The 26,499-nt window shown below is 34.2% G+C and overlaps 4 protein-coding genes across 5 annotated transcripts in view; 3 read left to right on the top strand and 1 right to left on the bottom strand.

Moving 5' to 3' along the window:
- Positions 1-15,389, top strand: part of LOC149477498 (uncharacterized) — a 42,626-nt gene extending 27,237 nt beyond the window's left edge. The window contains exons 10-14 of the mRNA XM_089711064.1: positions 1,140-1,313; positions 1,731-1,845; positions 1,931-2,098; positions 11,537-11,683; positions 14,302-15,389. Of these exons, the coding sequence (XP_089567190.1) occupies positions 1,140-1,313; positions 1,731-1,845; positions 1,931-2,098; positions 11,537-11,683; positions 14,302-14,390 (693 nt within the window). The 3' untranslated portion in view covers positions 14,391-15,389. The remainder of the gene's footprint in view (positions 1-1,139; positions 1,314-1,730; positions 1,846-1,930; positions 2,099-11,536; positions 11,684-14,301) is intronic.
- The window catches only part of LOC149477485 (myrosinase 1-like), a 305,300-nt gene that overhangs the window by 59,995 nt on the left and 218,806 nt on the right, over positions 1-26,499 (bottom strand). The window lies entirely within an intron of this gene.
- The window catches only part of LOC149477496 (uncharacterized), a 202,496-nt gene that overhangs the window by 135,778 nt on the left and 40,219 nt on the right, over positions 1-26,499 (top strand). The gene's annotated exons all lie outside the window — the stretch shown is intronic.
- Positions 20,524-23,246, top strand: LOC149477497 (uncharacterized). Its single transcript, XM_089710683.1, has 2 exons — positions 20,524-22,465; positions 22,538-23,246. Exon 1 carries the CDS (start codon positions 21,237-21,239, stop codon positions 22,305-22,307), a length of 1,071 nt encoding a protein of 356 aa, XP_089566809.1. The 5' UTR covers positions 20,524-21,236; the 3' UTR covers positions 22,308-22,465; positions 22,538-23,246.

Genomic DNA, 26,499 nt, shown 5'->3' with positions numbered 1-26,499 from the left:
GCGCAGCTAGTCGTGCTATAAAGTCGATATGACAAGGCACAAAAACTCACAAAAAATGAAATGGTAAACATATGTGCTCAAACTGAAGTGTGGACTTATCCCGTATTATGAGTTATGAGAATAATATTATAGTAGTGGCAGATTTATCAGCAAAAGGATGAAGCCTATTACATCATATTGAGAGGGACCTTGTCTTATCGTGTAAAATGTTTCTTTTTAAGTATAAAAGTAGCTGCTCCGGCTCTGCTCGTATCGATCGGAATTAAAAAAGATGAAATTAAATAATGAATAATGTAGCTTTTAGTTGATGGAAGTATTTTCGAGAACTAAGAGCTTATTTGTTAGGTACAAAGAAATTACCAAATAAAGATAACAATAAGTAAAATTTTCTAATTATTGAAATTAAATCTATTATGATTATGATTTGACTTTTTTATAATGATGAATAATGTATAAGCCTTCGTTCTTTAAATAATATGTATACTTATTAAGAACAGAGATAAAATTTTAATACATCTACGTAATGATACGCACACTACTACAATCATAAGGTGCTTGTGTGCGTGCATACTGTTAAACCTCTTTGTTTTAAATGTGATTATTCCGTGATTTAGCTTCGTTTTAAGATTTGAACTGGGAAATTGTTTAGTAAACTGTAAAACAATTTCATCCCTTTTTCTACAATAAGGAAATACGGAAAAACCTTTGGGAACAAAGTTAAAAAAAGTTCGCTGAGGAAACGTTTAAGTAAAGGCGATGTAATTTTATTGTTTAAGTTCATTCATTGTTACAAGCTTTTATTTTACTTGTCATTGGTCAAAGTAAAACATTCGATTTGACTGAAAATTTACATCATACCTATTTAAAACGCGGCAACTTTTACAAATCTTCTTACGGGCTATCAAATTAAAATTATATACTTATCAATAATTAATTTCAATGCCATGCCAATACGCCTAATGTAATGTTTGAATAAAAAAAAATATTTTTTCTCAGTTTTTTGTTGTTTTACAAATACAATTGCATTCACTGCGTAACATTACGAAATTGAAGAAATTAACTTATTTTTTGAAACATTTGATAATATAATAAACTAATTTTTATTATTTATATATTTAATTTATTTCTTAACCTTTTAGGAGCACATACGACAATCATGTGAGGATCGTCTAGACAGTCTGGTCAGCAGTCGTCTTACATTAGATGCTAAGCGCTTACAGAGAGATAGCGAACCTAGAGCCAGTTTGGAGAGAGACAATCATACGAATGAAATGTTCAAACAACAGAGGAAATATTCGCAACAGAAGATACGGGTAAGTACAAAATTGTTAAGAAATGACATATTTTGTGAAATGAGAAATTTAGCTGGCGACTGCTAGCTTGCTATAAGACTTAAAAGTTTTCTTACTGTAAAAGCTGTTGGAATTTAAATTAGTTTTGATTGAGTTTATCAAATGTAAATAACCATAATATTATGATAGTTCAATTTTATCAGTGAAGGCACAGGCCTTCACTGATAAAATTGAAATATCATCCTGTGATGAAGCTCGTCAAATAATATGTAGGGTTTTTAGAATAAAAACTATTAGGTACCTATCAATAACATTCAAGAAGTATATCAATTTAATAAGAATCAATGCGTATGTATATTTCGCAGGAATATTTATAGTGAATAACAACAAAACACATAAAATAATACTATTCAACATAATATCTAATCAATTTTGCAGCCCACAAGCATAGATTCAGACTTCATACAAGAAACACGTCTGGACTTAGAAGACGAACCCTGGAGGCGTGAAGTTGAAACTGTTCATGAAGACGACGTTAAAGTTGAAAGAAATGGTAAAAACTTTTTTTTTAAATAACTACCTAATTTATTATTCATTTTGAATATGGCATATAAAACAATTTTTTATTAATAAAAAAGGTAAAAGAAAGAGTGACATCAGCAAGAAAGAAGAGTCAATGAGAAGAAAGGAAACAGAAGAGAAGAAAGAAATAAGAGACGTGTCTGTCGGAGCTCCGGATACGAAGGAATCCGGGTGTCAGACTAGAGAGAGTTTGTTCCAAACTGACCCTACTATTAGTTCTGATGGTAAGTTATAGATATTAGTTATATTAATATTATTTACTCATATTAGATATTATTTATATTAATACTTATATTAATAATATAAATAAAATTATTATTGTGTTATTACTATATTAAAAGATAACCACAGATTAAATCTACAATGTCATAATTCGTTATATGAAAGACTATTTTGTAATTAATTATATATATGTGGCGAAATTTATAATCCCCCAGATACAAAATCAAATGACCAAATTTACCAAGACAATTGTCGGAAAATAAAAATAAATTCCGACTTTTGGATCAAAATTTTTGTATGGCATCTGTGTCATACTAATTCAATACTGCTTTTAATCCATTATTCCGTAACGCAACGTGCAAAAATCATGGAGACAAGGGGAAAAAATCTCTACCTGTAGGTACTTTCAAATTCTCATCTGCACTCAGGTGGACAGCTTACAAGTGACAGCATAGTGCTGAATCTTATTATCTTATGCTCTTATATCGTTCTAGATAGGTCACCTGGTGGTTCAAATGACCCATAATTTTTTCAACATGGGCCTGTAGTCTATACATGCACACACACACACACACGAACGCACGAACACATATCTGCACTGACACACAGAATTTAACTCTATTTGACTCTACACCTAGGTATCTATTAATAAAAACCTTTATAAAAAAAAATATTGCCCAAAACATTTGTAGTTTGTACTTTTCAGCTTTTAAGATTATCTTAATTCAAATAATTGAATTTTACTATTTACATACTTGCGCACCGCTAGATACAAGCCAATGAAAATTTATTTGCTCAAACGTAGTCATCGAAAAGTTAATTCGATTGCTCAAGTTTTAATTTGGAGTTAGAGAATTAGCGAAATTCAATTTATTGGGTACCAAACTTCCTTCCTTCTAAATCAATTGCTAATTGTATAATTCTTAAATACCATTAATGGTGATGATAATAATTTGTTATACACACATTCTATTTTAAGAAAAAAGAGTTAAAAACAGAACACTAAAAATAAAACAAGGTCTTAATGAGAAATACTCATGAAATCATTGTACTATCATCGAACTCCGAACTCGATTCTCCGAAATCGACTCTAAATAAATCTGTTATGCAAACATACAGGTGAAGCTACTATGAATGTGTTATTTAACACGTTCACTGCGGCACCTAAAATGCCAAACTTACCGTTGTTGCGGCATGTCTTCCATACTTCACATCGGCAAGTTCACCACTGTGCGTCATGAGCCATTTTTATCACATCGCACCTTCTGACTTTGAAGGTTAATAATTTCATGAAATTTCAAGATATTTCAAAAGTTTTTTTTTTCAGATAATAGTATATATAGTCTAGTATATACCGCATGAATAGCTTTTAGTTTGACCGAATAGTTTAAAAGATATGAGGGAAAATGTAAGCCCCTGATTTTGTGAAAAATTATTTGCCATCCCGCACTGCGTTGATACGGCATGTTTACAGTAATAGCGATGGGAAACACTGTAAAATAAAACATCGATATCGATATAAATCAATTTTGTATATTTCAGTCTGTTTGTTAACAGATAACGAGATCGTCGATACAAAAAAAAACACATATGAAACAAGGTACTTGATAGAGTACTATCAGGAAATTGTTCAGTAACTTTTGTTTTAATTTGTTCAGTAACTTTTGTTTTAATGTTTTATATTATTTTCACAACTGTCATCACATTTTTGCATTTATGCTACGAAATAAAAGAAAGTAAAAAAACTAAAGCCTTTAAGGTATCATTGTCATTTAAAAAAACTCAAAAGAAAAGTGCTTCGGTCCTGGTGCATCACTATGCGAGACTGACACGCGGCGCGCTCGCAGTACAGTGCGGCATGAGGTGCTTGTCCATGGCAAAATATTTGACATGCCGCATACAAAAGAAACGGTTTCTTTTCTATGCGTTGGTCCAATATTTTGCCATACGATTTTTAAACGAAATTGAGTCCTACTTCAAACTGTGATCACAAAAATATATTTGTCTCTTTTCTAGTCATTGATTAACATATAAAAAACCTCGCCGCACCACGGTGAAAACTGCGATTTTGGGCGCCGCACTGTGGTGTAGTCGCTGATGGCCCGATACTGGACATGCCGCAGTGAACGTGTTAAAGATTACTATACAAATATATAGAATATTCAAAGTATTAAGAAATAATACAGTTTACCGCCTCTCTCGAGTAGTTCACATAATCGTATTACAATAATACCCTCAAGGGAACGGGAATGGTGAAAGTTTTCTTTTTAACCCCCTTCAAGTTTAGTTTACGTGACGAAAAGATATTTTCTTCTCGAAGATTTCCTTTATATAAAGTTGAAAATTCATCAAAATATCATTCTATGTGCAAAATATCTAAAAAAAATATAAAATTAACAATAAAATTAATCTTAATAAACTATAGTATTTATTTCTAATTCACAAAAACTTAGATGGAAAATTATAAGCTGAAGAGTTTATTTGTTTGATTGAACGCGCTAATCTCGGGAACTACGGGTCGATTCGAAAAATTCTTTCATTGTTAGAAAGCCTATTTATCCAGAAAGGCTATAAGCTATATATTATCATAACAACGGATCAATGGGGATGCGGGTAAAACTGCCGGGCTCAGCTAGTCTAACTTACATGATGCATAACGCATTGCAAGAATCTTGAACCTGTTTTTCTTCCACTTAAGCGTCTACAGAAACGTTATTTTCAATAAGACTACTAAAAACTGGATTACCAAATAAAACTGGATAAATTCCGCCCCAAACCAGTTCTATCCAGTTCCAAATACTTCTAGAACCAACGTACTTGAAAATAAACACGTAACTGCTCATTTAGTTCCACTGCAGAAGTATGAAACTTTTGCCACACACAAGTTGTGACACTGCAATGGAGAGCTCTTGATAGTGTTTGAACGTTCTGCTTTTTGTTGGTAGAATGGGACAGGGTTGTTTTGTATCGTTTGACGTGTAAACTCCTTTGTGATAAACATTTGAAATTAGTTTTGGTTTATTTATTGTTCAAATTCTATTATTTTATAATAATGTTCATTTTCCATTTCATAAGCATAAACAAAGTCAGTGATCTGTATTAGTAATGTGTTAGTATCCTTTATTTCTACTACTTTAGGTCCATAGTGTAATAAAAATCAACTTTAGACACATTTATAATAATATTATAATGCTGAAGAGTTTGTTTGTTGGTTTGAACGAGCTAATACTCTGGTCCGACTTGAAAAATTCTTTCGGTGCTAGATAGCCCATTTATCGAGGAAGGTTGCAGGCTATATATCATCATGCTAAGGACCACAGGAGCAGAGCACAGCTAGTACAAAATAAACAGAAAAGTAAAGACTGAAGTAAAGACAAATTATCACAGCATTTTTTTAAGGTTAAAGGATCAGAATTGCGAATCGACTTAACAACAAATTACGAATGATAATTTATTAGCTTTTAGAAAGGAAAAATCCTGATAATACTTCAATTTTTTCGAAGCGATGAATAAATTGTCTAAAACCGATAAACTTTGAAATCATACCAAGTTTGAAGTGTTTTTAAATTCTTTCTTCGGGGAAACAAAGTTTTTTATGTTAGCCCGATATTGTAGGAGTTAGGGGTTATTAACTTTTGCTAACTTTGAACGTACATTGTTGGTAATGAATACTTACCTACATTTTGTTTTACTATGCAAGTTTTTCCTATTTTTGCAGTTGAAGTCACTATTGCGCGATAAAATAGCTATATCTGATAATTTTCTATGTAATAAATAATTTTCTCAAAGTTCGAGAGATAAGCTCTGTAGAGTAGAGTGAATTATTTAATTATCTAACAAACACCTATCTTATATTGAATTGGTGTGCCTTTTCATCATATTTCTCGCTGTTGTTTATCAGTATTTTTTCGAGTAATAACTTATTTATTTTTATATTATGTTCTTTGACCACAATGTTTAAATATTTTTAACCTTTATATTTGGTACAATTTTACATTTATTTAGTGGCATATACAATTTTTACTTTTTATTCTATTTTTACTTGAACTAAATTATTCCTGTTTTCAAGTCACAAATCATATAATACAACAACTGATTTTCCGCTAACAATGTTATAATTCCCAACATTCCGTATATTTTCAAAACAAACCAAGCCAAGAAACATATATCAGTCCCTCTCCAAAACGTATCAACGATGACAACATAAAGAGTGATAAGCCAAACCCTCAGCCCTCAGGGCTCCAATCGGCAAGATAATGCCACAGATAATATAATACTAGATAAACCTCTTTTATTGTTTCTCATAACATCTTAGGTTCGCTGGGAACAAATAGATGATATCGGTTTTACGATTCAAATGACGTTGCAGCTTGTCGGTTTTACGATTCGAATGACGTTGTCGAGGTTTTTGGGTTTGATTTGGATTTGTGACATTGATTAATTTGACTGTATATTAACTTTGAATTAGTCTATGGTGTCTGTAGAATATATTGAATTTTCTTAAAAATTATAATATATCGTCGAAACGGCATACGTTTAATAAAATAACCGCATACGTACATATACGTATGCGGTTAACTAATGTGTACAGTAAATTTGTAAAATTAAATGTCCTCTCTTCACTACGAATCCTCAAAACAAACTCGAACTTTTATTTTATGTTCAACTAGACTTCAAAATTCGTCAAAATACTTACCACAGAAGATTAATTTACCACCGGTTCGAAAAGCAGTTTCAACATAAATTCTTTCCATTGCAAAATAAATATATCTTCCAAAGTTCACTATTCTTACTTAGTACTTTTGGCCGAGGCTATCAAGTTAACGAATAATATATAAGTATAGTTAAATGTTTCAAGAATGTACAAGTATTTCGCAACAGGAACGTAGCAAATGGCAAAAATAAATCCCCTACATTTCGAAATACACACTGTTCCATTGCTACCCGTGCATGTTTTAAATCCATTACTCGCCACATTTAAGGCTTGTTAAGTGCACACTCAACTTTACAAACATAAGTAGCAATGTACTAAGTATGTTGGTTCAAAATCGCGAGTGACGTAATCATAGGTGAACCACGGATCTCTGGTTTAAAATCACGTTAAAATGCTTTTAGCAGAACAGGATTCGCAGTCGAATAGATAGAAATGAAATCGGACGTATTTTATTTTATATAATATGTTGGCTGGAGAATTCCTTCGAGCTATTTTTCAATGGAAAATGTAATAAAATTATATTTTTCTGGCAACTTCAAATAATTCGAAAATATTTTTAATGCTTATTTACTTGAAACACTTGTTATATCAAGTAATGTTTTAGTAAATAGGTACACTTATTAATTGAAAATGTCTAAATTTGATTTGTGAATACAATTCATATAAATTTTTCTCATTATAAATGTTGTCTCTATCTACGCTAACTATACTTACATGAATTTCAGACAGGTACCTATATTATAATTTTTATTCTGAACGAAATATCACATTTGAATTTTATGGTTAGGGAGCCAGGTGCAAATTTGGTTAACTATTTCCTCTCAAGAGATAATTCGTCAGACGGATGAGAGTATAGTATTATAAAGCCTCGTGAACGTCAGCTGGCGCTCGGTTGGGGGGTGAGCGGTTGTAGCCTCCCACGCACATAGGAAAAAAAATACATTCATTCATTCATTTCCTCTCAGCTAAAAATTTGTCAAATTGTAGCTAACCCAATATCTCAACGAAAAAAAATAGTCAGCTGGTTACAACATGGTGTATTATACGTCAGCTGGTGTCTCGAACATGAAAGTTAAATTTAAAGAAAAATTTATTTTCCGTTATTTCCTCTCAAACAAAAATTTACCTGATGATAGCTTATATGTAACTGTGGATAAATATATATGTCAGCTGGCTGTATCTTGGTGGAAAAACCGTCAGCTGATACGGGAGGCTACAACCGCTCTTCCCCCCAACCGAGCTCCAGCTGACGTTCACGAGGCTTCATAATACTATACTTTGATGCATTTTACTAATTACCGCTTGAGAGGAACTTGGTCATAAAATCTGCTGCTGGCTCCCGGACCATTAAATTAATTACATAATTTATAGACTGGGGTAGAAGCCTTTAAAAATAATGAAAAGATAAAAAAAATCGCAGTCGGATGAAACCCATTAGAAAAGGAGGAGAATATAATGAAAATAAAAGGAAAAATAAATTACGGTCAATCCGAGTTCGGGAAGTGGGAGGGGGGAGCTTTTAAGAGAAAAAAATGGTTTCTCCTGATTTCCGACAAAACTACAAGTCCTATAGAAAAAAGTTCAATGGCAAAGTTGTAGGTAATTAAAAGTTCTACAACTTTTGTATTCACAATTTTTTCACATAACCTCAAAATTTAGGTGAAAAATTCAAAAAACCAAGTTTTTGGTCTTTTATTTTTATCTACTTCAAAATTTATTTTTTTTCTACGAAATTTGGTGGAAACTTACTTTATTATGTCCCAAATACACTGTGATTTTTTTGTTTGAAAATATTTATTTTTTCGCCTTATTTTGAATTAATACCAAAAAAACAACCTAATTTTCAATCGAAAAGTCACCCGTCAAAATATCAGCTTTTTTCAAAAACTTGGGATGCCTTTTATTCATTGATATCTCTACTTTCATATGGTGTAAAAAAAAATAAACACCACTATAGTAAATGTTCTCAGGAAATGCATACAAACAGTGTAATAATGAGCTTTTACTAAATCAGGCACACTTCTTGAACTCTATATCTTCTCTTGTATCGGCTTTTCGGTAATATTTCAAAAGAAAAATAATTATCTGTTCTAAGTTTAATATTTTACAGCATATTCAAAAGCAAAATGATGTCGATAAAAACATTTCAGGTAGTTCGAGAAGTGTGCCTGATTTAGTAAAAGCTAATTTTCACACTGTTTGTATGCATTTCCTGAGAACATTTACTATGGTGGTGTTTATTTTTTTTACACCATATGAAAGTAGAGATTTCAATTAATAAAAGGCACCCCAAGTTTTTGAAAAAAGCTGATATTTTGACGGGTGACTTTACGATTGAAAATTAGGTTGTTTTTTTGGTATTAATTCAAAATAAGGCGAAAAAATAAATATTTTCAATCAAATAAATTACAGTGTATTTGGGACACAATAAAGTAAGTTTCCACCAAATTTCGTAGAAAAAAAATAAATTTTGAAGTAGATAGAAATAAAAGACCAAAAACTTGGTTTTTTGAATTTTTCAACTAAATTTTTAGGTTATGTGAAAAAATTGTGAATACAAAAGTTGTAGAACTTTTAATTACCTACAACTTTGCCATTGAACTTTTTTCTATAGGACTTGTAGTTTTGTCGGAAATCGAGAGAAACCATTTTTTTCTCTTAAAAGCTCCCCCCTCCCGCTTCCCGAACTCGGATTGACCGTAATTTATTTTTCCTTACATTTTTATCATATTCCCCTACTTCTCTAATGGGTTTCATCCGACTGCGATTTTTTTTTGTTTCAAAAATTATCTACTCTAGTCTATTATGCATTCACGCATATATAAATATTAATCAATTATAAATTAATTAATGCCAAATGACCAATTTCCAATTTAAAAATTTAAACATTTAAAACTCTTACATCTCAATGTATCAGCCAATTCTACATATGTATATAATTATATACAGACAAACGGACGGTCACACAAATGTTCCCTTGCATTAATGAGCACAAGATCACGACACTGACATAGTTACCTAGATATAGACATAGAATTAGCACACCTAAGAATAACATAGCCAGGTGTTTCAGTGCCGAATAGTTTAATTATTTATTTTATTTGTAATTTAATGGTATATTAGAACGATACTTGTTCGATTTATGAGTTACCTACTAGCTTTCCGCCCGCGGCTTCACCCTTTTCCGGTCTCAAACTATCTTTGTACCAAATTTCATCAAAATTGGTTCAATAGTTGAAGCGTGAAAAAGGGACCGACAGACAGACAGAGCTACTTTCGCATTTATAATATTAGTTAGGATTCTATTTATTATTTATGTTATGACGTCGTTGTTAGTTACCATCTATTTGTCATGAAAAACTAATGAAAATTTGAATAAAATGTCTCAATATACCTAATATTTTTTATTATATACTGATACGTATGTTAAGTTTATGGTGATTTACTAAGAATGTTAGTTTTAGGAAAATCCGTTCACCGATGGATGAAATTCTAGAGATCTATTTTTAACGGCTCTCACCTGCGTTCCACAGCTCGTGTCGCGATGAAAAATACATTCGACAAATCTGCATTTTGATACGAAAACAATATTTTTTCGTGTAGATGGATAGAGTTTTATCTCAAACTAGAAGTTCGCCCCGGCTTCACCCGTGTTACAGATTTACGTTTTCTCTACATAAAAACCATGAGATCCTCGTACTTCAAGGAATATAATAGAAAAAGAATTATCCACCCGTTCACGCGTGATGCCGTGATCAAGGAAAACGGGTTTGATTTTTATTTTATCTCAAATAGATACTAAATAAAATATTTAATTAGCTTTCCGCCCGCGGCTTCGCCCGCTTTGTCTAAAACCTAATCACTCTAATTAAAAAAAAACATATCATATTCCGTTGCGTAGTTTTAAAGATTTACGCATACATAGGTAGGTATATTGGGACGGAAAAAGCGACTATGTAGTGATGATAACCTTAAAAAGGATACATACATATTTAAGTATTTTTCTTCAATATTTTGTTTTTATTTACTCGAAATTATCATCAATTATTAAATAAAATTATCTGTAAAAAATGCCTTACACCTTTTCAATAATTATAATACTCAAAGCTTTTCCCAGAAATCTCTTACAGTATCGAAACACGTGATCAAATTATGTAAAATAACGAGAATCAATAATATTATTCCAATCCATTACACACTACAAAGTCGTGCAAATTGAATTACATAATTCATTAAACAAGAACAAACGCTCTGGAAATTTTGTTAATTTTCTTATTTTGTGACTAGCTGTGCCCCGCGGTTTCTCCCGTGTGACTCCGCTCCTGTTGGTATTGGCGTGATGATATATAGCCTATAAGCCTTCCTCGATAAATGAGCTATCTAACACCGAAATAATTTTTCTAATCAGACCAGATAGATGTTACTAGCTTGCCAGCGATGATTTGCTTACGGGGGAATGTTATCATCCCGTATTAGTTGTTTTTTAGTCGAATTTAAAAGAAGCCTTTTTGTACAAGACCTCATCTACCTCTTAATTAAACTAATATGAAATTGGGATCAGTGATTTAGGTGTAAAAACGTGACAAATATGCTCTCATAGTACATGTTATTCGGGTACCATGTAAATAAAACAACAGGTTTTTCAAACACTTATGCATTCTCGTCAATAAAATTGAACTAATTTATTTTTACTTTACTTATAAAACCATCGAACATCTTCTTACAGGATCTGGTACTACAAACAGTAGAGGATTTTCAACATTCGGTTACTCCGGGGCTACCATAGCTAGGCCTTCGCCCCCAGCACCTACAAGCACCTCTCAAATAACGATAGAACTGCTTCGGCAAGTAACGCCTCAAGATACGAAACCAAGTAAGTATATATACACACACACACACACACACACACAAAACACACACATATGCACATTAAAACACACATAGATACATACTCATGCATACATCAATCCTACTAAGCAAAATTATGTTTTAAACCAGTTTTTCAAAAACATACTAAAGATAATCAACACAAATAATACATTGTTCAACGTATCATCGAAGTAAAATAAGAGTGGAAATTCCATTTGAATGATACAGATACAGAGATACAGAATCATATTTTGTAAGGTTACATGTACTTATACAGAAAAGTTTCTGCTCGAAAAGGTACCTAATCATATTGAACATAAGAAAATGAGCTAATTAGGTACTCAATATCAAAAGAATATCTTCTCTATGGTATAAAATATAGCAACTCCGTCCTAAAGAGACAGGAGTTGACCCTACTTAATATTATAAATGCGAAAGTAACTCTGTCTGTCTGTCTGTTACGCTTTCCCGCTTAAACCTCTGAACCGATATTGATAAAATTTGGCACAGACAATCTTAAGACCCTTAGAAAGAACATAGGCTACCTTTTATCAAAACACCACGCGGGTGAAGCCGCGGGCGGAAGCTAGTGTAGTCATAATAATATCAGGTATAAGAATAAGTTGCCCGGTTGCCATTTTCAGATAAGAAATTTATTTGAATACTATTTTAGAAAAGTAAAAACTATTAATTTAGTATTTTCTAGTTTTAGATTTTACGCGATTAATTTGGTAAACTCTCGACAATACCGAAGCTATTTACACTTCACTTGTCTGATAGAAATGGTTCACAATAACAGGCCACCCACTGTAAACTATTTTACTATAAAAAGAAATAAATAAGAAAATGTGGCAAGCGAATAAGTTAACATCTCATCAGATTAGCCGAAACGAAGCATACGCCATTCATTCTGAACGCTTCCATAAGCCCATTACCTCGTAATCCTATTGAGATAGTTTTAATCCGGTCGTAATAGCTTGCATGAACAGTAGGGTTGTCAACGATTATTTATTTATTTATAGGGTTACATTTATATGCAAAAAAAATTAATTGAATGATCCAATTGCTAGAATATTTCGTGATTTAGGCACAGAAATAATATAGTGATTTTTACACGCTTTATATTAGCTTCACCTGTATGTTTGTTTGTAACCGACTTCTTTGGGCGCGATTTTGACCCACTTTAAACGGCCAGATTTCGTTCAAACTTTGTAGATTTATTGAGGACCGATGACAATACACTAATTTGAAAAAAAAAAATCTATTTTTTAGTTCGGTTTTCTATGAAAAGCGTGTTTTTTAGTTTTTTTTAATTATTACTATTATTTTTTTTTGGTGAAATAGTAAAATCATTGAATTCCAAATATTGATCACATTTGCCGTAGGTATTGTTGGGCATGAGGCAATCGGGAGATAATAATTGCTGTCTTAAATAAATTTTAGACTTGACTTATTCATCAAATTAAAAATTACTTTTATTTTATTTTATAAAAAAAAATATTTATCTAATAAGCAAAATGTCCTTTTGAAAAAGGGCACTCAGCTAGTACTAAAAAAAATATTAATTTTATGTTTAACAAAACATCATAGAAGCAATATAATAAGTACAACTTCTTAAACAGACAAATTAAAATGTTATATTTTCGTTCAATACATTCGGAACAATTATATTTTATAACGATTACAATATTCACCCAAAAAAGTTGTCAACCCTATTATCATATAGGCTTTTAACGACACGAATTTCTTTCATGTGAGAACATTTTGTATAAAAATGATGACTATATCGAAACTTTGTATAAGATCTCACTGTTAGAAATTGGTAAGGGGCTTGGAATCGATAATTTTGAATGATAAACACTAAACAAATAACACATTTACCTAGTTTATCATTTATTTATTAAAAAATATTTAAAAATAGTAATCTTCTCGGATTTTGTGTTATTTTACACGAATAATAATGCTTTTAATATTTTATTAAAGCATTATTATTCGTGTAAAATTCGTAATTAAAATTTATTGTTTATTTTTAATAGTGCCAGTTTTTCAATAATTTTAATTTAATTTAACTATTTTTTATTTATTTCTATACAATATTCGTTTTAATTACCGTTTTATTGGTTCTAAATTGAAAAATCGGCACTAATTTGTCTATTATTCGTGTTTTTTCATCTCTGAAAACTTATATGGGAAGATTTTGTTTTCTGCTTCGTAACGCAAACACTACTGAACGGATTTTAAACGTTACATAGAGATTATGGTCTATAATAACATGTATGTAGAAATGCTGTGATATTAACATATTTTGCTCTGGTACGCGATCGTAGCTGCGGGCTGTAGCTAAAAAACAATGTAATCTTTATATTTTTTTTTGCAACTGCAAAATATGTGTTACATATAATATTTAACAGTAACTACTACATAAAGGGGCGATTTTTCAATCATTGGTTAAAATCTATTCGTCGAATAACATACTACATACTTATTAAAAATGTCTCAAAAATTTTTGATATAATTGTGTAATAGTAATACTTTATTGGACAAACTTTTTACTATGAATTGAAAAATCGCCCTTTGATACTGAATTTTTATATGAAATTTTTTTTTAATTTCGCAACATAGCCAAGAAAATCCCGGACCGTCGTCCCATGAGCACAGAAACGACACGATCCGCGCCCGACGTTATCATAGTGTCCAAACCGCTTCGCTGAGGATGACCGTCGGGGCCTCCCGCTGGGGCCCCGACTTATCCCCACTCGCCCCATTTACCCCACTTGCCCCCATGGCCCCAGTGGCCCCCAGAGCCCCGAACTTGCCCCGAGGGCCACACTTGCCTAGACCCCCCCATCGATACCTCCAATGGCTACTACAGCCAATACTTCCGCGAACCAAAAGTCATATACGACTATTGCCTCAAAAGTGACTGTGAGAAATCGAAAACACTGCCGCGTAATTATTCGAGCGTAGAGTTTAAGAGAAGTAGGAGTGTGTGTTTCTATGGTGTTGATGATACGCCTAGGAAAAAGACTTTCGTGGTCAGGGCTGACGTCGAGCCGCATAGATAACAATAGGTGTAGGGTTGCCACGAGTTTGTTTTACGATTTATATACGTATTTTTTAAGATTAAATATTTATTGTTTACTTTATTTTGATACCTAACTGATGAATTGAATCGATTTTTTTATTGTAATAATTTCCAGGTTTACTGATTATTTTGAATCGCCAGAAAAGTTAAATATTGTAATATTGTTTATGTTTAAACTTTTAATTCAGTTTTTACTTATATGGAATGTATATTATTAAAATTAATGTTCTTATTAATTAATAAGAATAATTATATTCACTTTTGTGAACTTTTAACTTATACAGTAAAAATATTGTATTCTATTATTAGTATGAATGTTATAATTGTTATTTATGTTGTTAGAATTTATATTTTATATTCGATTAATAAACCAAATAGTCAGGAGGCTTTAATTTACATATATGTCGTGTTTTCTATTTGTTATTTTTAATATATTCTTTGTAATTTATGTACTGCTGTTATCGTATTCAAGAAAATCATTTTTGTGTAAATTTTAGTATTTATAACACCTTATTATAATAATTTCACAAAGATTATTGTAATTCGTCTGCCTCTTTCATTTTAAAGTCATTATCTTAGAAAATTTGTAAGATTTATTAAAAAAGTTTGCAATTAAGGGCTAAGAAGATTTTAATTAATGTATTCTTTGTCACTTCTGAAAATAGTATTTAAAAATGAATTGTTCAAAACCATTGTGATATTAATTGTATTTTCAATTATTGTGACAGAATTCAAATTATTAATGTTTTCATATTTATTATTGTTATTATATTTATTAATTTGTTTTAAGAGCGAGCGCGCACGAGCAACTTTGTCTCCGCAACTTTTTTGTCTCCGCAACTATTTTGTCTCTCCCACCTATGGGCCAGTATGAAAGTGCGCGCACGTAGCGACGCAACTCCCCATACAAATTGATGGGAGAGACAAAATAGTTGCGGAGACAAAGTTGCTCGTGCGCGCACTGTCTTAGATAATTAAATTATTGTATTTATTCGAAAAGCATGAAATGTCAAAATATTTTGAACTCGTGGTAAATTTATTGTTAAGTGTAGAAAGCTTTTAAATTTTTAAATAATTAAACGAAGCTATAGATTTGTTTTCTTTTGAGTTTTAATAAAATTATGAATTTTTAATTGCATTTTTATTTCATTACGTCGATCATTGCGTAAGTATGTATTAACAGGCCCTTAAATAAACCTTTAGGAACTATCTAAGTTCAGAATTATGGATTCTTATTCTTAGAATGAAATTTATTCCTAAAATATGCTTATAAAAGGAAAAGAATAAAGGTATTTCGATGTAGATTATTTTTAAAGTTAAGAAATCAGATGTAATACTGATGGGTACCATTGTATCATATAATATTATGTACCCAAGTGATCAGCGTCTCCCATATAAATTCACAATGCCACGGGCAGCGACTCTTTTCTGAAAATTCATATTATAAATTTAAATTCTTTATTGCTAGGGATTCTAATTAAATATAACAATAATCTAGTAAGTATATTTTTCATTGTAAATTTAATTATGTTAAATATGCTACCAAATAAACAGGAATCGAACCCAGACTCCCCTTTTGGCTTAAAAATAATAGTAACAATATTAGAATCTTGTTAAAATCACTACATAGTATAAAACAAAGTCGCTTTCTCCGTCCCTATGTCCCTATGTCCCTTTGTACGCTTAAATCTTTGAAACTACGCAACGGATTTTGATGCGGTTTTTTTTAATAGATAGAGTGATTCAAGAGGAAGGTTTATATGTATAATAACATCCATTAACCCTTAATAAGCCATGGGGATATTATTTTCCCACCTCGGCATTGCCCACAAATTAATTTTTTTTTTTGTATTTTTAAAGATACGGTAAAATTTAAGGAACGCACCTTAAGATAGATAGTTCTTTTAATTTTTTTCTAGCAACACTTCTTTCTCAACGTCAACTGTGAATGTCAGTAGACAATCGAAGTAAAAAGTTCATTAAAACGACCGTTTTTTCCCGAAATTCAAGATAGTTTTTGGATCTACGCCCAGAAAAATTCCTGTAAATATGCAATTGTTTATAATTCGTAAAGAAGAACGTGTTATTTATCAAATATAAACAAAATAACGTACGAAAGCTGTTACTTTGGGTTATTTTTTCTAATTTAAATAATAGTGGGAAATTAATACCCTGTAGCCGTGCATGAAATCTTCAAGTGGGAATATATTTCCCTTTATCCTGTAAGGATACTGGTAACGCCAATATAATTAAAATAGTAAATGTAGAAATTAAACGTTTATTGTTTGTGGTGTGTTCCTTCATCCTTCCCTACATACGAGCACAACCAATCATCGCGTGGTCACTAACCACGTGACACGTCCAATAAGACGTGAACGCGACGTGCTTGTCGCTGCAGTCAGTCGGGTTCGCTCCGTTCCTTCGCGAGGTTCGGGACTCGGCCACCGCCGGAGAGCTTCCACGAGGCTCTCTAGATCATCAGGCATTGTGCCCTTGTAACATCACCGGGGTATCCCGTGCCCCGGCCCTTGGTCGCGCTCACCGCCGCGTGTGTGTTTGTGTGGAGTGTGGGACTGGACGCCGTTCTTGCCCGCCGCGAGCTGGAGGACCCTGACCGCGTGGCGGCGCGTGTGTTCTGGACGCTACTCCCTCCGACGAGGTACGTGCCGTGTGTATCCCGTCTATCCCTCTTTGCTAACACCACGTAGATCTGAATACAGTCCACTTTCATATCGAGAATATATTTACGTATATTTTTATATTGGCGCGACCATTGAGTGGTACCTTCGACCCGGATAGTAACCATTACCTGATGATTCCACCGCCCTTATTAGGATACTCATTGTGTAGGACCTAATAAGCGATTAGTAGTATCTTCAATGCGAAATACTATTTAATATACCGCATATAATAGAACGACAATGCGTCTTCTACTATTCATATAAAATATATTTTAAACCCGCCCTTATTAGGATACTCATTGTAGGCCCTAATAAGCGATTTAATAGTACATTCATTGTGAAATAACTATAATATACCGCATAGATCGACATTGCGTCATCTATTATTTTTTGCTTAAAATATATTTTATTCCGCCCGTAACATTAAGTTACGCGTATATTATTATTAAAATAGTTAATTAAAACTATATTCATATCGTTTATCCGCAGTTATAACGCTAAAATCATTATAAATCGAACATATTTCATCATATTTATTTACCCGCTACCCGCGCTCGAAATTTATAACGTTATCTAGGTCATTCCGCGATCCGCTGTTATAATCCGACCATATTGAAAATTCAAACTCGGTTCATATTACGCTTGCGTCGCTGACCTACTTTATTTAGTCGTATTACTTGTTATTGTAACTTGTATTGTAACATTCTCTGTTTGAATATATACTTTTGTTATTAAAAAATGCCGCCTAAGAAAATGACTAAGTTACCTGATAGTGACGCTTCGGATGTTAATGATTCGGAAGATATAAATGATTCGCAGTTATCCATGTTATTAGCTAAACGCGAAATTATATTCGAAATGGTGCAAAGAATTTATGATTTGTCCTTGAACATTCAAAACAACGCTGCGCTTATGGAAAGTTTCCTTGACGAGTCCGCGCAGGTAGAATCATTACGCGATGATTATAAACAGTGTTTAGACGAATACAATATTCGTTTATTATCGTTAATTCCCGCCGCGAAACCTGATTATAAAAGCCTCGTTGCATTCGAGTCTTTATATAGCAGGATTAAAAGAATTAAATCGCAATATTCGCAACCAAGTCCGTCACACGGAGATATTAATAATTTGCATAAAAATAGGCCTAAATTACCGCCTATCGAATTAGTACCATTTTCGGGTGATATTCGCTCATTTCCGCTGTTTCTTTCGAATTTTGAATCAGTTGTTCATAACAATCCCGGCCTTACAGATGCCGAGCGTTTATATTATTTACTAGGTAAATTAACGGGGAAGGCCACAACTGTTATAGCTGGTATAACCCCCTCCGCTGAAAATTATAATTTAATATTACAAACTTTAAAAAATAAATATGATGATAAACGTATGTTGGTTTCCGCGTATTTAAATCAAATGTTTGATTTTAAACCTTTGCATTCTCCATCCGCAACAAACTTTGATTTATTTACTGATAACTTTATTAGCGCAGTGCGCGCCTTACAGAATATAAAGTTAGATAATATTACAGATTTAATGATTGTTCATATCGCGTTGAAGAAGTTAGACTCAGATACTGTTCGCGCTTTCGAGACTAAGTTTGGTAGTGAAATGCCTACTTTTGATAACTTAGTTCAATTTATTCAAACTCGTGCGAAGGTATTAGAACGCATTCATCCTTCCACAAATTCGGGAATAAATAAACCGCCTCGAAAGTATAATAATTATAACCGCAGTTCAAATAATACTTCTTCCGCACCGCCTAAGACGTATCAGTCTTACGTAACAACCGCTGATTCCGCTTATAGTTGTCTTTGTACAAATATTACGCATCAACATTTATTTAAATGTTCAAATTTTCATAAAATGAGTCCGCAGGAACGTTTGAAATACGTAAAGGATAGAAACGCGTGTATAAATTGTCTCAGTATAAAACATCGACTTTCTAGTTGTTCGTCTAATTTTAATTGCCGTATTTGTAAATTAAAACATCATACGATGTTACATTTGAAACGCGAATCGTCCATTCCCGCGCCTGCGTCTCACCCCCCGCCGCGCAGCACACCGCCGTTGCCTGCGCCGTCACCGCCGTCGGGCGAATGCCGCCCTGACGTAATTGCGCTATATACCGCTAGCTATACAGCTGATACTGATAACGCATTTCAATGCAACGCGCCCGCGAATAAACAACATACTATTTTATTATCAACCGCTGAAGTCGTAGCTTATAATTGTAAAGGCGAACGGCTAGTTATTCGCGCGCTTTTAGATTCCGCTTCGCAAAGTCACTTCATTACGAATGAATGTTGTGAACGTTTAGGTATTAAACCGCAGAAAACCGAACGTACTATTATAAAGGGGTTCGGTGGTTCAGAAAAAATTGTAAATAGTAATTCCGTAAATATAAAATTTTATTCGCGTCTTGACAACAACATATCTTTTAATATTTCACCGCTAGTTGTTGATCATGTTACGGATTTACTACCTACCGCTGTTATAGACACTTCTGTCTTATCGCATATTTCGCATTTACCGCTCGCAGATGAGAGTTTTGGTACGCCAAATAAAATCGATTTATTAATCGGTGCTTCTCTGTTCCCTCATCTGCTTCTCCCCGACGTAGTTCATGCATCTCGTGACTCGTCGGCGCCCGCTGCATTGCGCACGGTGTTAGGCTATGTAATAATGGGTTCAGTACCCACCATACCTAACACACATAAACCGCCCTTGACGTGTTGTCACGTTCAAGAGACCGCCGCTATTGACTCGTTAGTCAGGCGTTTCCGGGAGCTCGAGGAGCTTCCTACCGCACCGCCCGTTCAACATCCCGATGATGTTGAATGTGAAGAATATTATAAATTAACTACAACCCGCGACCCCGTGAGTGGTAGATATATTGTTTCGCTTCCATTTAAGGATGATTTCTACACTCTCGGTGACTCATTTAATATTGCCCGCAAAACGTTTCATGTGCCTCGAAAGAAAGCTTCAAGCTTCACCTAAATTAAGGTTGGCATATGATGACGTCATAAAAGATTATCTAACGAAGAATTATATTTCACCCGCGCCTCCGTATGATCCGCGTGACCCTACACCTATTTATATCATACCGCATCACGCTGTTCTGCGCGAGGATAAATCGTCGACTAAGCTGCGCATGGTTTTAGATGCTAGCATGCCAACTTCTGGAAGCCAGCGTTCGTTGAATGACCTTCTGCATGTTGGGCCGAATTTACAAGGCAATTTGTTTACAATAATTTTAGGTTTTCGTCTCCACGCGATTGCCATGACCGCCGATTGCCGCCAACAATTTCTGCAGATATTCGTGCGTGAGTTTGATCGTCGTTTTCAATGTTTTTTTATATCGTTTCAGCCCGCAGGATCCGCTGCTTCTTTATCAATTTAATCGAGTTTGCTTCGGCATCAAGTCTAGTCCTTATCATGCACTACGCACGGTAAGACAGCTCGTAGAAGATGACGGCGCGAAATATCCGCTCGCGAGTGGCATTGCGTCTTCCTCGTTGTATATGGATGATATCGCCTTCTCTATTCCCACGGAATGTGAAGCAGTTTCCGCGTCGCAGCAGCTCATCGATTTGTTTAAGGGAGCTCAGTGGGATCTTATTAAATGGAATAGTAATAGCAAAAATGTGTTAGATAATCTTTCCGCTTCGCACAAACTTTTACCCTCCGCGGTGGAGTTTGATAAGACCGTGCAACATAAATTACTTGGTCTGCATTGGTCTACTGTTCATGATTGTTTTTATTTTTAAATTACCGCTCCCGCCGATGTGATGTGCACTAAGCACTCCATCTTGTCAATTACCGCCCGTCTGTGGGACATGATGGGCTTCGTTGCTCCCACAGTCGTGTATAACATCCCATCAGATAATTTCTACCATATTTCTGGTATTGAAAATCCCGCTGACATTCTTTCGCGTGGCATTACGCCACAAAATCTCGTCTCGCACCCTCTGTGGTTCCACGGATCCCAGTGGGCTCGTTCGGACCCATCTGATTGGCCTCTTAGGAATCTCAATGGTGAGTCTATTGCAGACATTCCCGAACGAAAATTAATAGCGCACACTGTGTGCCCGCCTATAAAGCATTGCGCTTTATACGATACCGCCCTTCGCGTCTCGTCGCGTCGTGTATTTTATATTTATAGGTTCCTTATATTATTAACCCGCCGCGGTTTTATGATGACCGTAGAGGAACCTAATTTCGCTGAGAATAAAATAATTCCCGCCCTGCAAAATAAATATTTTGCAGAGGAGTATTATAATATACTCTATTATAAATTTTATTCGCAGGCTCTCAACCGCTTGAGGCCTTTTATTCGCAACAGACTTATCCTCATCGGACGTCTAAGCGATTCCGCCCTGGAATATGCACATAAGCATCCAGTGATACTACCGCGCAATGATCAAATAATTATCATGATCATTGATTATTATCAGATTAAATATTTTATGAATATTATAACGCATTTGTTTCGTGTTATTTTAATTACCGCGCTCTTATTAGCTTTACCCGCGCCGCAAGTCAAATCTGATCACGTCAGTTTACTTGATAGGCATTCGCTACTGGACAAGTTAGTCCAGTCGTTTTGGAAACGTTGGAGATTGCAATACTTACACGGTTTGCAGGTTAGGCAGAAATGGAATATGCCTTCCACACCTATTACTCCTGGAACGGTCGTGGTTGTAATAAATGATAATGCACCGCCCCTAACCTGGCCTTTAGCCGTCGTAGAGAAAGTACATCCTTCAAAGGACGACGTCGCGCGCGTTTGTACAGTTAGAACCGCCAAGGGAACTTACCTTCGCCCGGTCGTTCGTTTATGTCCGCTTCCAAGACAATAGTTATATCGCATTAGTATATTACCGCAGTTAGTTAAGTTTAATTTTAAGTTTTGCACTGCTTTCGTTTATAATTTCTTAGTTATAATACCGCCGTGACTTTAGGAATTTTTATACCCCGCTCGCTTTACGCGATCCTAGAGTCATAGAATTTGTTAGTTGTAATACCGCCGTGACTTTAGGAATTTTTTGTACCCCGCTCGCATTACGCGATCCTAGAGTCATAGAATTAGTTAGTTATATTTCCGCCGTGACTTTTAGGATTTTTTATTATCCCGCTCGCATTTTGCGCTCCTAGAGCCATAGAACTTGTTATTTATATTACCGCCGTGGCTCTTAGGACTTTTATTAACCCGCGCGCATTATGCGATCCTAGAGTCATAGTTTTTCGCTGTATCTTATGATTGGTTTTAAATGGTGACCCATTTAGGGCGGGTGGATATGGTAACGCCAATATAATTAAAATAGTAAATGTAGAAATTAAACGTTTATTGTTTGTGGTGTGTTCCTTCATCCTTCCCTACATACGAGCACAACCAATCATCGCGTGGTCACTAACCACGTGACACGTCCAATAAGACGTGAACGCGACGTGCTTGTCGCTGCAGTCAGTCGGGTTCGCTCCGTTCCTTCGCGAGGTTCGGGACTCGGCCACCGCCGGAGAGCTTCCACGAGGCTCTCTAGATCATCAGGCATTGTGCCCTTGTAACACCACCGGGGTATCCCGTGCCCCGGCCCTTGGTCGCGCTCACCGCCGCGTGTGTGTTTGTGTGGAGTGTGGGACTGGACGCCGTTCTTGCCCGCCGCGAGCTGGAGGACCCTGACCGCGTGGCGGCGCGTGTGTTCTGGACGCTACTCCCTCCGACGAGGTACGTGCCGTGTGTATCCTGTCTATCCCTCTTTGCTAACACCACGTAGATCAAAATACAGTCCACTTTCATATCGAGAATACATTTACGTATATTTTTATATTGGCGCGACCAGATACCAAGTAGGTATAAAAAGTAAAAAGTTGAGTAAAGTAAAAAGTAATTTAAAAATTCATACATATTCAATAAATAATAAATTTAATGATGCATTTTTATTTTTTGTCCCTGTGTTAAAATCGACGAGTAAAGGCGCGGGCAAAAGCGGCAAAAGTGGGAGATTATTTCCCACATGTATGTTCATGGATATAGGGAAATAATTTCCCACAAAACATAACTTTTAATGGTTATAGGGAAATAATATCCCACCGCCAAAAAAACCTATAAGCTACCCAATATTTTACTTTTTAATATTTTACTATTTAATCTCGATATAACCCCGTACTGATGTATTAAAATAAACTTGTTTGAAGTCATGGCCGATTAAGGGTTAAATAGTGGAGAAGTAGGTACTGTTATTTTTGAGGTTTCTAATGTGATGTCGTAAACAATTACATTTTTTCCGCTTACATTGCAAACGCAGGCTGAACCCTACGAGTTTTATCAAAATAATGTACTAAGTATTGTACACATTGAAAAGGTCTACAGAAAAGTCCGCGATGGTATATGTTTATCTCTTATGGATATTACCCACAATAACTTTGTTTTGTCATTTACTTTTTACGACAAATAATGGTTAATTTTCGAAGCGATTTTAACCAATACAGCATTAATCCTTAACCAATTAAATACCTTGAATACATTTTTCATTTAATATAGATCTATATGGCCCTTTACACCGTATGATTTAAGTAAATATTTTCGATGATATTACAAATTTAAAAATTGCGGGACGTAGCGTTTGCGGCGGTACCGGGCGGCCGCCATTGCACCCGTGCGAAGCCGGGGCGGATCGCTAGTATCATATAAATGTTAACGCACGCGAACTTCCAGCAATATGTAGGTAGGTACTTCAAATACGTAGAGGGGTCCTGATGCTGTCACCTATGGGATTAAGGAAGAGATTATTTTAAAGAGGGTAAGTAATATATTCAAGTTATATAAATGTGTTTCTGAACCTGCATTCTCTATTAAGGACACTATGAATAAATAGTCATATTATTTTGAAGTGAAACTTCTTTAGGCGCACTGAGAGTAAAATTTCAAGGTTGCTTCTTGGCAATACCGAAACGTCATGCATGGCTTTATGGTATCTTCTTATATTGCCAAAGAAGTTTCACTTCTAAAACGTGTGCTTGGCGCACACGCTCTTTTTTTTAAATATACATGGAAAACGAAATTCTTGATTTCAAATGTAATTTATTTTACATCACTTACTTTCTGTGGAAAACAATCTTACGTATATTTCACAAATCCACTTATTTTTAACTAGCTGCTCCGCGCGGTTTCACCCCCGTGGCTCCACTTCTGTTGGCCGTAGCGTGATGATAATTATATAGCCTATAGCCTTCCTCGATAAATGAGCTATCTAAAACCGAAAGAATTTTTCAAATCGAACCAGTAGTTCCCGAGGTTAGCGTGTTCAAACAAACTCTTCAGCTTTATAATATTAGTATACCTAGATTCTAAATCAACGCTTATAGAAATAAAAACTTGCTGTTAGATTTCATCATAAATAAATAATATACTTAAGAAACTAAAGGTCTATAATACATAATATACTTCTAACACTGCAAGAAACCTTTTTACTCGCAAAAACCGAGATAGAAGGCGAGATTTCGCTTCCCTGATAACGAAGTGGCCTATAAAATTGCACTCAACAGAGCTGAGGTACCTAATAACCTTTATTACAACCAGATTTCCTCAAAAGATCTCAAAGGGTGCGTAGTTAGTTCCAAACTTCAAAGGTTCGACGAATAAAATCTATTTAAATATCTCAATTAGCATATTTCTTTGAATTTGTTACTTCAGATTTTAATCTAAGATCAATTTTATTAGAAACTCTTTCTAAATTGGAAAAATGGTCTTGATGTAATTATTTTATATATACATTATATATTACTAGCGGTCCGCCCCGGCTTCGCCCGTGGTATATGAAAAATAGATGTTGGCCGATTCTCAGACTTACCCGATATGCACAGAAAATTTCATGAGAATCGGTCCACCCGTTTCGGAGGAGTATGCAGACTAACATTGTGACACGAGAATTTTATATATAATTTTATATATAAGACAGAGAATTTTATATATAATAACAGCTCGGCAATACTAATTTTTTTGAGAAATAAATTTAAGAACAAGGTTCATGTCGTCTTCGCCTCAATCGACCGTAAGTAGTCGTATTACATTAGAAAATATATATATTTTGATACTACAATAAATTTTCTTCGAAGTTAATACCGATTACTAACAAAGGCAAAAGATAATAATTATTGTAAGTATAATTATATAGCTAATACCGTTATACTAGATACCGACTGAAGAAGAGTGCTTCAAAAGAAAAAAAAAAACCAAACATGATTTAGTAAGCCAACTATTGGCCAACCGGCAACATCATTATTAGAACATCCTACCAACTTCCATGATATATTTAAATTAAGCACACATTAAAAAAATACAAATAAAGAGAACGCTAATAAAAATATGAGCGTTTGAATAAGTCTTTAAGAACTTGTAAGCTTAGAAGCTTAATAACAAAATGAACGCACTATGCTCTAAAGTCTAAACAAATGCTAATTATTTCATACCCACTGTGCAAACGTTACACTAACGAAGTAAACGATAGTCTAGTTTTAATTAAACTGCATTTAACTAATACCGTGTTTAGAATTCTATTGAGGTTAATCCTTGTTTTTTTCATTTTAACGTAGGATAAGGTATTTAGTGAATATGTTCTCATTGCTTCAACTATTCTTTATGAAAATGTGTGCTTGCTAACACATCACACATCGTTGATAAAAATAAGTATCTAGCTTTCATTTTTTTTAAGAAATAAGCGTAGCTTGATCTACAGAAAAACATGACATTTGGTTTTTTAGTAGAGCATATCATAAATCTCTATATGTATGAAAATGAATCCCTGTTTCCCTTGGTCACGGCATCACGCGTGTACGGGTTGACGATTTCAATAATTCTTTTTTTTATATTATTCCTTGAAGTAGGTACGAGGATGGTTTTTATGGAAAAAACGTAAACATACCTATACCAAGGGCGGGGCCGGGGCGGACTGCTAGTAATATATAATAATAATCATTGCGCTAAAACCTAAACAAGAAGCTTCTAATGATACCTCAAATTATGAAAATTACGTAGGTACTTCACAAGTTACC

This window comes from Colias philodice, chromosome 25 (genome assembly GCF_061535455.1).
Source record: "Colias philodice isolate Cphi_HAF_F1 chromosome 25, ilColPhil1 Martin Lab GWU primary, whole genome shotgun sequence".
NCBI classification, from domain to species: domain Eukaryota; kingdom Metazoa; phylum Arthropoda; class Insecta; order Lepidoptera; family Pieridae; genus Colias; species Colias philodice.
The sequence above is the reverse complement of the archived record's forward strand: the minus strand, read 5'-3'. Positions and strand labels throughout refer to the sequence as shown.

Coding starts and splice junctions, on each gene's coding strand:
- LOC149477497 (XM_089710683.1), top strand. CDS start 21,237: ATGTGCACTAAGCACTCCATCTTGTCAATTACCGCCCGTCTGTGGGAC.